Genomic DNA, 14,174 nt, shown 5'->3' with positions numbered 1-14,174 from the left:
ATCTTCCCCCTCCACTTAAACCATGATGAACACACAGATTTCCTCAGTGCTGTAACAACCAACCACAAAGCATCGGCTTACCTGTGTGCAGTGAGAGATGCCGGGACAGAGTCTGCTGTCGACCGAACACTTTTCCACACACATCACAGGGAAAGAGCTGGTCGTTAAATTTCCAAGATGGCAATCCATTTCCCACCTCCAGCCCCAGCTTTTCTGTTTCTGTGCCAAAAACCACATAAACAGAAAGTCATATTTTAAGAACTCTGAAGACTTGCAGATTTCATTCAGTAGAGTCCTGGAGGTGTCATATAAAATGCAACACCTCGGCTGCATGCTGTGTGATCTGGCACATGAGTTCATGTAAAAAGGAAACTCCCAATGATAGAAAGAAAATTAATCTTTCATACAGCATCTTTCATACGGTCTCTAAAGCAGAACACTTAGTCAAAGTGTTCTAGACATAGACATAGTCAAAGAGGTAAACAACATTATATAAAGAGAGAAAGTCAAGAGTAAGCAGGGCAAAGCATTAACCTCTAATTCTGTTTTTGTGGAGAGACCACTCCTTTGGCTTCTTCAATCACCCACCTTTGCCTGGTGCATGAAGAAGGCCTGGTCTGAGATGGTGGTCTGTTTTACACTGGATTATTATTCATGGCTGAAGGAAGACTTCCAAACCTTTTCTCTCCTACTGATGCAGGAATTTTTGCTACATGAGCAGTCTTACATTGAAGGAGAACAGAAGATTGCTCAGACAAACGTTAAGCTAAGAGTACACAGCACGCCAATGAGTGGCTGTCATCCGGGGTAAGCTCTACCCAGCACCCGCTGTCCTCAGGCATCAAAATCCCCAGCAGCTTAGAGGGCCATCCATTGAAAAACTGAGATCCAGACCGAGCCATTATCTTTAAAGAAGTGTTTTAAATTGTTTCAGGAACAGAGAGAGTCTGCCTTACAAAAAACGAAACTCCACATAGCATAAACCACAGACATGAAGGCACTCTGTAAGGAAGTAGAGAGAAAAGGACTGGGAATGAGGAAGAGGAAAAAAGGTACACAGTGCTTCAAGAAGTTAAAAGCACGGCCAGTTTTGATCTGGACAGAAGGGAGCAGAGAGGCAATGGAGACTGGGGGTAGCAGTGATACTACTTAGCTCAATAAGAGAAACAGTATCAGCAAGCCTTGTGTAAAGAAATATTCTCTGCAAGGGTCCTGTTGCCTGAAGAGAAGGGACCGCTGTTGTAAGAGGTACGCAAAACTGCAAGGGTACTCAGGAGCTTTCCAAATACAACAGCCAGTGGCAACGGCGGCTTGGTTTAAGACTTACTTCTGGTAAAAAACCTCCTATTTCCACTGGAATGAAAGATGCAACACGCAGAGCACCTTTCTCTAAACCCACACGGCCTGTGGGATTGCTGCCCAGAACTAGCTCCACCAGTGCATGTGTGCATGCCATGATGGAGGGAGATCATTTGGCTGGGATTTTCAGGTAAACAGAGGAGAGGAGCTGAGGACAGGAGTACAAAAACATCTTATTGAGTGTAAGTTACTATCGGGGAGGTTGGCACAAACCAGCAAAATCTTCATCTGACGAAGCACTGAGGAATGAACACCCCCCTTGTACAGGGAACCCCTCACTGACAGAGTCACCTACCACTGCAAATTTGACTGCCGTGTCTGAAAGAGTCTTTCCTTCACAGATAGGTGTCCAGACCAGGCTCCTTTGTGATTTAGGCAAAGAGCTGTCAAATACTGTAGTTAATTTAAGCAATAATAAAAAAAAGTGCCTCATTTGGGGCAGAGATTCCACATAGCAATCTCAGCAAGTTTAGGGATGGTCACACTTGCCAGCCCCTTTTCAGCTGCTGTTACTTTCTCCTATGACCCTGTAATATGTACAATATTCAGCACACCAGAGGAATTATGAGGCACCTCTGAGTGCTACCACTCAAACCCACATTTTTCTTAAAAGAATTTCTAGTCAGAGAACAAGTTCTGCCTATTAAAAATAGTCATTTTGTGAAATTAAAAAGGAAGACACCCCCCCCCCCATCCCCTAAGGGCTGTAAGGGACCCATAACCTCCAAGAACTTCAATAAAGAATGATTCTTTTTGCTACTATCTTTAAGTTCAAAACAATGGAAAAACCTGACTCTGTACTAATGCTACAGATATTTTAGCAGAGCTTTTTGAGCACATAATCAAAACAGTGCTTCAAAAGAGGAATATGGTAATAATTTTAAAAGAAGGTCACAAGGGTGTAGGTTGCTTCAATATGGTCACAACAAAAATGAATTAATTGGGACACATACCAAACAAGCAGGCTCAATTAAGTAAATAAGTCTCTTAACAATTCACTTCAGCATTAGTCATCAGCCCTCTTTTCTCTCTTAAGAAGAAGAAATATAATATCCTCTTCCCTATGGTGGATTTATAGCTATCAGTTCGCGGAAGCTCACGGGAAGCTGGAAAAATATCAGGTTTCTGATTTTCTTGAGCTGGTGAAAGCTAGTCCCTTGCAAAGCAGCTGCATATTTTTCATTGATGCAAGAGAGGATACTGTAGGTGTTTTGAAAGCACTTCTATTTAAAGATTTATTCCTGGAGTCCTAACTACAGTGCTTCTTTCTTCTCTTTTGACTGAATCTTGTCTCTGTAGCAAAGTGCTTTTTCTATTCAGCAAGCTTCTTAGCTTGTTCATGGCAAACCAGAGTTGGTCTCTGGTGCAACAGGAGCCTCAGCGGTTCATGGAAGATTTCTCAGCTCCAAGGGAAACCACCTACTTCTACCCACCTTACCCTCTGGGCAGCTTTGTCTGCAGCCTGGAAACGAGCTCTGTGTCCATACAGTGGTCCAGAAATCTTCCAGCAACTGACCTCGCCAGTGATCTGAACAATCAGGTGAGTCAATATCCACATTCAATCCTCGGGCTCTGTCTCTAATTAATGCTGGGAAATGGCATTTTCTGCGAAGCGAGTACAAGTCCAGTGACTCTGAGACCATAATACCGGTTTGTGCACAGCGTTCTCTGTGTATCCCAAAGCACTCTACCAAGACAGGCAGCATCGTTATCCTTTAAGAATACCTTACACAGTGGCCAGGAAGAAGATGGACTGAGACTAACTAATGTTAAATAATAAATCATCGTTGTGAGAGATGTCCCACGAAATCCATCTTTCACCATGACATCCCTATACTAAAATGAAGGAAAAAAAAAAAAAAGGAAAAAAAAAACGGACTTGATGTAAAATTTCTGCTTTAAATGAATACTCCACAGCAAATTCCCAAACTTCTATGTTAGAAAAGCATACATGACAAAATAATATTGAAATTATTAAGGAAGTAACAGACTGCATTTCTGTATGGGTTTTGGAGTTTAAATGAAATATGCTCAGTAAAACAGAAGGCCTCCGAGTTCTCCAGTACATCATTAAAAAGTAATAGAAAGATTAAGACTCAGTATATTACAGGCTAGTAATAAAATTATTTTGAAATTGTTTTGCGTAGAAGTCTTAAGAGCTAAAACTTTTACGTAAAGGTAGAACTTAATTCTCAATGAAATTTAGTGAAATACATCTTCATGGACACCTTTCCTGCCCTTCTGCGTCACCTGGTATCATTTCCCTACTAAGCCCAAGTCAGCTTCATAACGAGTAGCTGTGTAAAGCTGATCATCCAAGATGGGGTTAGAAACTGCCAGGACTGTCACCGTCTGTATTTTCCCTGAGGTGAGGATAAGGTGGACATCAACTGCAGAAATATTGTTCTGTCCCTCCTCTTGCCCTTCCAAATAAATTAATTTCTGGCAAAAAAAGCCCAGCAGCTTGAGAGAGTTACTATTTACCCCTTTCCTAAGCTGTTGGGCATAATTATGAACATGTATGTATTTTCAGTTTTCACATTTAGTGATTAATTTTTTTTATCTTATCCTCAAACTGGTAGTCTCAATATGGAGAGTGCATTAACCACCCCTTCTGAAAAGCCTTTAGCCTGACTTTTGTCAAGAAATGCTGAGAGAGGATACCATATCTGGTTGAAGCTGTAACTGAAGAAGAGAACAAAGTGTGACTTGAATACATAAGTAACTGCCTAGAGTCACCAAATCAGCCTTGTGACTGCTAGTAGCTGTCACGCACAAAAAGATCCCCGGGGACTGGCTTTGGACTCTGATACGTGGTACTTTGATTACTTATTTTCTTTTACTTACCTTACGTGTTTTTCAATTACTCCTTCACGGTGTTTTATACTACATTATGTTTTAATCTGTTGTTCAATGCCATGCCTATCTTTGTATCTTTATGTTAATAACTGAAAGAATGAAACCACGATTTAACTGAAAAAGACAAGCTAAGAAAACAACCAAAAAGTATGCTGAAGTGTCATTCAAAGAAGATAAATTCACATTTATAACCTTTGTTGGTTTACTGTCTGCTCTTGCATCCTATAACTCACTTAAACAGCTGCTTCTCTGTTCCATCTTCACACCTCCATAGACCTTGGAAGCAACAAAATCCACAAGGGCAGATCCTTATGGTCACATGGAATCCTACAGATGTAAATTAAATAGATTGTCCTTTGCAATAAGTATTCCTTAAAGAGGTGGAAGTGAGAGGTGCTGATGAGTCTTAACAAGGAAGGTCAAAATTTATTATCTCTCCATTATTCTGGAAGTGTATGTCATATTTATACTTTGGGTTATTCAGACACCACACAGATGGTCAAGAAGGAATCAGATAAGTAGTTTTGAAAATGAAATGAACAGAAATCCTGTGAAGGGAGAAAATAGAGAGTGGTGGTTAGACTATTTTCAATCAATCCTGCTTGCAAGCCAAATGGGGTGAAGAAAACAAGTTAGATGTCTAGAGGATCTGGTGACAGAATAGCCACCCAGGGTCAGGCTGAGAAGTAAGAGGGAGAGATGGCCAAACTCAGAACAGGAGGTGAATTGGGAAAAGGTCGATGATAGCTGATACAGAAAAAGAGGAAAGGAAGTGTGCAGTGCCTCCCTCCTCATACTCCAGGGGATAACACTTGATGCGAAGAATACGAGATGCAGAAGGAAGCTCCCATGGGAGAATGCATCTAAAAAATTCCACCAAACCAGAAAATCAATAAACTGACCGAGAAACAGTGCTGGACGAGGTAACCAGGTTTCTATGAGCTCATAGCAAGAGGATGAACACTACCAGTAGCGCAGATGTCCCACAGCAAGGCACCTCACTTTGCTCTGAAAGACTTAAGACATTAAACAGTCATCAGATAACTTTTGGTTACTACCAGCCTGAAGTGGATTGCTGCTAGCCCATCCTTTGCAATCTTCCAAGTACCCCACGTTTACCCAAGAGGTGAATATACTGTATGCAGCTCTATATGAATGTCACAAAAGCTTGTTCCATTTGTAAGGTTATTTCTATTTTGTTAGTCTAAAAGACAAAAAGTTCAAGAAATGATTTATTCAGAAACAAGGTATTCAAGTCAGGCAATCATGCAAGCACTGCTTTAAAAACATTTATTTGGTCAAAGAAATTTTCTTTCCTTCTTCTGTCTGCATTCATCTATGTTATTATAATGTCATCCTACTTTCTGCAGTGTCCCCATCATCAAAGATGCATTTTATTGCTTTGCAGCCTTCCACTTACACGTTAATCTATCACCTCTGGCAAGCACACTGCATTTAAAAACTGAGAATTCCTTTTGTGAAATATGTAATTAAGGCTCTGCTGCAAGCTTGTTTGCTGAAAGCCTGCGAAAGGCTCGCAAGCTCAAAAATATATTGACTAAATGAAATTGCAGCGCTCCAAATACTATATATCGTACTCCCTTCTCAAATTACTTTCACAAAGGTTTTATTTGTAGCACCAGAATTCTTATTTCTAGTAAGTCAGTTAAAATAAACGGTGGAATCCTTCCAGATACTGTAGTTCCCAAGTAAGATATGTCTTGCGACTTATCTAAGGTATCTGCGATCCTGAGTGGTCCTGCAGTCTTCATTTGTTACCGCCAGCATCACAGCAACCTGTCTGGTCTTATTGTGGGATGTATCTTCTGCTGTGAGCAGACTCATCCACTATTAACCAGAGATAAGCAACTGCTTTTTTGGCATAAAAACTTTCTGTATTCCCCACAAAAATTAAAAGAAGGAAGAAAACTTTTTTTTTTTTTTTTAAACTTGAGCTTCAGCTGAAATTGCAAGCTATTTGCATGACCCCTTTGTGGTGGTTTTTTTTAATGCCTTTTTGTAGCTATTAAAGGCAGGCAGTGCTGTCCCCTCTAATACCAATTCAGGGGCATCTGTTCAGACAAACCCAAGCCCCCTTATGTGTGTTGTGGGCTGGCCAGAGGTGAGCTCGCACCAGCCTGGGAGTGATCTAGCGCTGGCAGCAGAGCCCTGTGCCCAAGCTAGCATGTTTGAAGCACGAACAGAGGAAGGGTCTATGTAGCCACGCTCTCAGTCACAACATGCATCAGGTATGAGAAGTTATTCGGAGGGATTTAATAATAGTCTAATAATAAAAAATAAAAAGTAACACAAAATTATTGCTCAAATAAAAGAACCCTAGTTCCACTTGTGAGGAGGACATGTACTTTTTGTTTCATAAGTCCTGAAGAACTGCATATAATCAGTCTGCAAGACAGAACAGAGGAAGTAGAGAAAGTCTCCTTGTTAAATAAAAAACTTTACCAACTAATGCTCTTATTTTTTTCTCAAATGCTTTTGCAAATATCTAACATGACTATGGAGTACGGTAAAAAGCAGTAATGTTATGACAATTTAAAATCCTTGATATGGAAGAAAATAGAACCCAAGTGATTTTATGTATCAGTAGCATAGTGCTTAAGTTGCTCTTTCTAAAAACATCAACCATGAAAGTCGGAAATATTTCAATAAAGAGCTTGCACGACCCACAAAAGAAACGTTAATATTGTGCACGGAAGTATTCCAAATGTGCAATGATAGGCAACAACACTTGAAAAGGTCACTAAGAAGTGATAAAGATGTCGGGGTTTGTGTAAAGAATAAAAACAAATAAAAGTTGAACTTTAAAGATGCCTCCATAGAGGAACATGGGAAAACACTGAGGCCCACTTCACTGCTAAGACTGAGCCCGTTGCTCAAAAATGGACAGTCAGAAGCAGGGTGGGAAAAACAAAACCGGAGTCAGGGCGAAGACAAAGCAGGGACACACTGACTTAAAAACCAAGGCCACTCACTACCTTCTACCTTTGCATCAAAACTAACACCTATTTTAACTTCACTCATACAACAGAAGACTTCTGAGTAAACAGTGAGGCTTATGATAACCTTCATCTGCATTACAAAGCTTTGAGATTTGCTTTTGTTGTCTGTATTAAGCTCAAAACCTAAGAAACAACCAAGAAGAGAGAAAATCCCAGTTCAAAACTTAAATCAGTCTACGTAAATTCTGTGCAAGGTGGCTGGAGTTGCAGATTTTTAAGGAACCCTAAAGTTGCAATAATGTTACAGTCATTTCTTGAAAATTATTTTTACAACACGTATGCTATGACATCAAGTTAAGCATAACACCGGACAACACCCTCCATTCCCCCCAACTTGTATTATCCACTGTACTGCTTTGGCATAAAGCATAAACAGGATTGTCATGGTGGTAACTTCATTCCTTACACAATAAGAAAGAACAGAACAATGTTAAATTCCTGACATACGCAAAGTAAGGCCCTGCGCTGTGAAATTACCGGCCAAAAAGCAGTAGTCATGGAAGAGCCCCTGTAGCTCACTGCACAGGCTCCAGGAGTTCCTCAATCATTCACAGTTATCACAGTGAAGAAGGTCAGTTTGGTTTCATGACTATAGATGAAGTAACGCAATATGGCCCAGATGGAAACTGGTTTATTTTTTTCACTGAGGGAGTTGAGACATTGCAAGAAAGGGACTGGAAGCACCAACAAATCCGCTCCCCCAGAAGTGTTTTTAAAAGCTTACCTGATCATTGTTGGCCAAGAGAACAATCAGTCCTTTCACTAGCAAAGAGCTCCATCATCATAACTTTACTTTTTTTGCTTGTTCAGAAATAATAGCTATTGTAAATGAAAGTTAAATTCTGCATCTATTGTCAGAGAAAAACCTGATAATGTGCTCTCTGTTATCTTTGCACAATATATTTTATTTCAAAATAATGCTAGAATATCCTCCTGAAAATATCTTTGTGATAACTGTAAGATGTGCCATAATGAATTTACATAAGCTCTCTAATTCACTCCCAAGCAGGTGGCCCTCACATTTAGCTCAACCATTTACACTGCTTGTAACATTTATTTTGGGTGCTACAACATTGAGTTCATATGAACTTATGAAAGTATAATTTGCTCCTATTTTTATTTTTAAACCACAATTAATTAATTTCCATAATGCCAATAACTTTCTACCCTTTTAATTTCTTTCCTACGATTCTGCTTAAGACACGCTTCCTAACAAACCCTTTTAAAAATCACTCAGAGACATTTGTGCACATTTAGGACCATTATGGTGTATGTAAAAATTTTCCTTTTTTTCTTTTGTTTTTGTCACTGTGCCAATTTCTACCTGCAAGTCCACCTGAAATAGGGGCTTTTCTTTCATATAGAGAAGGTAATAACACATCTAGGGCACTTTGCAGAGGCTACTGCTAGTACTCCCCATCCAGAATTCAGATGCAAATAAAGACAAATTGGCCTTTAGACTACATTTTTCTTTTCAGCCTTCTGCATTCTTTTTAGTGAAGTAAAAGCTGCTGTGTTAGAGAAACTGTAAGCTGGTGACCAGAAACCTCAGTGAGGGAATGTAAAATAAAGCCCCAAATGCAGACAGAGTCCCTCTTCCTGAGCTGACTGAATTAACACAAAAGAGTCAAAACTCGATGAAAGTAACTGTGAACTTTCAGCCAGATCCACCTTTCCATCTTTCAGCCAGCTGCCAGGGAAAGGCACCACCCTTCACAGTACATGGTTGCTGCTGTAAAAGAAAACGTTCTTACTGCTTTTATTGCAGATTCCCCAAGTGATAAGCAGTGAATCTGCCATTTCCTTGAAACCCTTAATTCACTCTGTTAAAAGATTTAATTCTGTCCTTGCTCTCTCTCTTAACACAAGCACATGTATCTACCTGCCAACCATCCTCTCCTTCCTTCTGCACTACTGTCTCATCTGTCTTCTGCTCGCGTTGCATTTGCAGGGCGCTAGTCAGCACCCAAACTCAACTAAAACACCCAGCAACCAGTAGGGCGAATTTGTACCCCGATTGAAATCATGCTGTAGAAGAAAAAAACCTTCTCCTCAGCTTTGCTTAGATTATTTTTAAACAATGGCCTTTTTTTTTATATATATAGCTGTCCAAACAGCATGATGAATTTTGCACTTAATTTACTCTTAGGCAGACAAATATTGCAGAAGACAACCTTGTACAAGATAAGATAGGTGAGTCCCAAGGTACTCTAAAAAGAAATGTCAGGAATGATGTGTTCCAATTCCTTTTGCAGAGCGAGAAAAGTCATTTTAAAACGTGTCTTTCTATTTCATGTTGAGCTTGTATTTGGAAAAGTTTCATATTCAGGAAACAATCTGACCCAATGCTGATGTTCACTTTTACAAAAGAGTCCAATATTAAGAAAGACAAATGAGAATATGAAGCGATATATGGGTTTGAATAAGATGCAGAGTCTAAAATACAGCGTGCTGAGTATTTATAAACCAAAAGCCTCATCTATCAAGTCTCTTTCAAGAGGTTATTTAATCACCATTATAGCTTTGCAACTGAATTTATATCACAGAATTAGAGCTGGAAGGGACCTCTGGAGCCATCTAGTTTCTCCCTCGTCCAGAGGCACACCAGCCACACACCAAACATACCCATCAGTCCCAACAGGTGCTTCTCTAACTTATTTTTTTGAAAACCTTCCCGTGACAGAGGTTCCACAGCCTCCTGTGATAGTTGTGCCAGTGCAAAACCACCCCACTGCTGCAAAGTTTTATTTGGTGTTTAACTTAAATCTTCTCTGCTGTCATTTAAGCCTGTTATTCCTTACTCTGCTCACATGAACGTAGGCAAGGTTTATTCCTTTTCTCTCAAAGCTGTCATTTTACATATTTGAATACCATTATCACGTCTCCTCTCTTTTCTTCTCCAAACTAAACAAACACAAATTCTTCAACTTTTATGCACAGCTCATGTTTTCTAACACTCATGTTTTCTGACCACCGCTGTCCTCCACATTGTTCTTGGATTGCAGAGCCCAACATTGAATTCAGGGCTCCAGCTGTAGAGCAGAATTACCACGTGTGCCTTACAGACAACATTCCCGACATCTCAGCCAGATGTTTGCCCTCTCTGCAATGCGTACAATGTCAGCTCTACACACAGTGTCTGACCGAGACTAATCCAGATCCCTCCCTTAAGTTGCACTGCCTGGGCATTCATCCCTCCCCTTTCTTTGTGGCTCTCACCATTCCCCCAGGCACAGAATTTTGTCCTCGTTGAATTGGCTACTATTTTCCAGACTGTTTCTTCAATTCCTCAAGATAAGACTGAACTCTAATTCTGTCCTCTGAAGTGCTTATGGCACCTCCACACATGGTGTCACCAGGACATTTAATAAACGTGCTTTCTCTTCCATCATCCACAACATGAATAAAAGGACTAATTAATACCAGAACAAGCACAGACCCTTGCAGAACTGCACGTTTGACAGCTACACTTAACCACTTAATTATAGTTGTACCTATTCTCGGTTTCCCTGCTTACTATGAGCATGTGGTGGGAGACACAGCCAAAAGTCTCACTCAACTCAAGAGGTCAAGTTTCTTTAAGGACCTGGCAACAACTATTGTTAGGCTTCTTTCCATACAAATCTCCAACTTGGTTACAGTTGTCCTTCCTGAAGCCAACTGCTGTTATTTTGCTGTTTTCCCTTCTTCCTTTCCCAAAAAACACATTTTATCACTTCACAGTCATTCTTCACCAAGTTGCCTTCTGTCACCTCCATCAAAACACAGGTCCAAAGAACTTGCCGGACAGCCTTGTGTAGTCCTGAATTCACTTGCCAGCCGACGACAAGGTAGGCAAAATCTCACATTTCTCGTTCTGTACTTTGGATGAGCGTAGCTGCTCAGGAAGCCCTTCTCAAATTTTACCTCCACTTGTGTTACATATTTATTTAAAAATATTGATAGCGACAATTATTTTACTTTTTAAAAAATCACTTGCTATTGAATAAATATTAGAGACTCAGAAAACATATCAAAAAATGATAAGAGATGCCAAAACCTGCCCTGTTTGAAAGGGTAAAAAACCCAATGGCTAAGTTTTACTTTTCCATGTGGGATGAAGCAGTTACCTTTGGCCATTTTGCTTTGGATTTGATGTTGGTGATATTTCTTAACAGCTTTTGGTTTGCTGGGTTTAATGAATGGGCTCTAGTCTGGGTTTATTCTAAATGAAACCAGAAGGTATTTGTTCTGAGTGAAATTACTTTGTTATTCTGTCCTTTACCATGAGGTTGATCCTGCTTTAGGAGGAACAAACATAAAAGGGAAATGAAATAAAAAGAAATATTTTGCCTGTATGAGAAGACTGCACAGTATTAGAGGGGAAAAAAAGTGACCCTATATAAAGGCAGCCCATTAATAAAACAAGAATCACAAATTTTCAGATAGATGTCAAATGCCTTTCAAGACAGCCATTAGACATGGACCTGAATGTGCACCTTTCTGTTTGTCTATTTTAATTAACACCTTTCATCTTGAAGGTCCTGTAAATAATTGGCAAAATAATTAGTGCAGTGACTTCACAAGGAAAAGAAGTGAAGTCTGTATGCCCATAACAATTCATGCAAAGTCCTGCTATTTAGCATGGTTGTATTGAGAGAGGGACTGGCCGATTCACCAGGAGTTTCATGTGTTCCTCAGAAGGATCGGATCACATTCCCCTTAGTTGCTGTAGGAATAGCCAATAAATATTGATTGTTGAGAAAAATTAAAACATGTACCACTATGCACATGCTGCACGTCTCACTTGTCCTATTCTAGCCGAAGAACGGACTGTGCATGTTTGAGTAAGAGGCGATTTGCTGATTTGAAACGGTCTGTTCTGCACAGTAATATTTTCAGTTCTGAAAGGGACTTGTTAGTTATAAAGACTGTGTGGCTGCTCAGGACATAGTCACTATTACTGTATCGCAGATCTGCAACACACATGCAGGAGATGCAAACCTGTTTGGCAGCAGACCCAGAAAAAGCTGCAAGGGAAATATAACGCTGTAATCAGTTGCAGCCGTGTTGGTTATGATCCCATTAAATGAAGCAGAAATTTGGAACCCTCTGCTCGATGACTGTAGTGCAAAGCGGTTGTCAAGGCAGCTGGGTGCATAGCAAAAGAACACTGCACCCAGGCAGACGATCATGGGAATCTGAAGACAGGATGCGATAGATAAAAAACATGCTAGAGCCAGTTTAGCACTGAATTATGTTGAACAAATTCTGCAAAATCTGTCTTGCTTTGGAGAACTATGCCAAGCACAGCCCACTTCTATAGTGGTCCAACTATCTCACCTTCCTAGAATCACTTTCCACAACTTGCCAGCTATCTGTCTCTTGCTATCAGACTTCAGAGAGCAACCACAATGGCTGACAGCCCTAGCCTTCTAGAGAGTGCAAAGACTGAGAGTGTACACCCGTCAATGTGTACCCAAAAGACATCCTTTTTGTGTGAAGAACTAAAGCAAAATGCATGTTGGTGATAAGGAACTAAAATCAGTTACACAAATCAATCTGCCACTCTGTCACAAAAATTTTCCTACCATCTATGAAGCTGTCATACAGGTTAGATTTGTCAGAGGAATCTCTCCAGTGTTGTTCTTCATGCATCTGCATGGATTTTTATACAAACATACACATGCACACACATGCATATACATACACAAAAAGAAGAATATCTGGTTGAATCTTACCCCAGACAGGTACCAGAAGAGGAATAAAATTAAATGGGTGCTTTTGAGGATCGAGAGAACCAGACTTTGCAAGGCTTAGTGAGTACCAACCATTGTGTTCTGCAGGCAGCGATGAGAGCAGTGTGGCATCTACCTCCAGCACCGCTTTCAACAAGCACGTTTCAGAGATAGAAATGAACAGCAGGACCAAGTGCCTGACGAAGCAAGCCTTGTGTCGTGAATTAAGTGCCCCTCTACACTTTTCCACCCTCCCGGGAAGCCAATAGGGGTCAGGCACTCTCATCAAGAAACTGAAAGGGATATCTAATGTCCTGGGTGGGCAGAGCTCATAACTCAGATCAAAACTGAAAGCAAATAAAATGACCATAAGCACTAATAATGGGATAAAGCAGGGGAAAAAAGTGCACTGTATAAGTCAATTCAATTGCACGTGCATTCCCTCTGCAACTATATTGGCAATAAAAATTGCTGTTCCATCACAGGGACAGAAACCGCTGGCAGGATCATGAAATATTCTTCTAGACTTTCAAAGAAGTCTGAAGTCCGGCAAATATGATTAAGGGATTAGAGCATCTGTCTGTGGTGGGTTTGGCTGGGGTAGAGCTAATTTTCTTCACAGCAGCTAGTATGGGGCTGTGTTTTGGATTTGTGCCGAAAGCAGTGTTGATAACACAGGGATGTTTTTGTCACTGCTGAGCAGTGCTTACACAGAGTCAAGGCCTTTTCTGCTTCTCACCCCACCCCACCAGCGAGTAGGCTGGGGGTGCACAAGAAGTTGGGAGGGGACACAGCTGGGACAGCTGACCCCAACTGACCAAAGGGATATTCCACACCATAAGATGTCATGCTCAGCATATCATAGAATCACAGACTAGTTTGGGTTGGAAGGGACCTTTAAAGGTCATCTAGTCCAACCCCTCTGCAATGAGCAGGGACATCTTCAACTAGATCAGGTTGCTCAGAGCCCCATCCAACCTGACCTTGAATGTTTCCAAGGATGGGGCATCTACCGCCTCTCTGGGCAACCTGTTCCAGTGTTTCACCACCCCCATTGTAAGAAATATCTTCCTTATATCTAGTCTAAATCTACCCTCTTTTACTTTAAAACCATCCCCCCTTGTCCTCTCACAACAGGCCCTGCTAAAACATTTGTCCCCATCTTTCTTAGCCCCTTTTAAGTATTGAAAGGCTACAATAAAGTCTCCCCGAAGCGTTC

At 40.6% G+C, this 14,174-nt stretch overlaps 1 protein-coding gene across 1 annotated transcript in view; it reads right to left on the bottom strand.

The window, feature by feature from the left end:
• ZNF827 (zinc finger protein 827) overlaps positions 1 to 14,174 on the bottom strand; it is an 87,950-nt gene that overhangs the window by 10,597 nt on the left and 63,179 nt on the right. Inside the window, exon 10 of the mRNA XM_075150482.1 lies at positions 82 to 219. Coding sequence (XP_075006583.1) covers positions 82 to 219 — 138 coding nt within the window. The remainder of the gene's footprint in view (positions 1 to 81; positions 220 to 14,174) is intronic.

The sequence above is a fragment of the Calonectris borealis genome, chromosome 4 (assembly GCF_964195595.1).
Source record: "Calonectris borealis chromosome 4, bCalBor7.hap1.2, whole genome shotgun sequence".
Lineage (NCBI taxonomy): Eukaryota > Metazoa > Chordata > Aves > Procellariiformes > Procellariidae > Calonectris > Calonectris borealis.
This window is presented reverse-complemented; position numbering and strand designations above follow the sequence as displayed.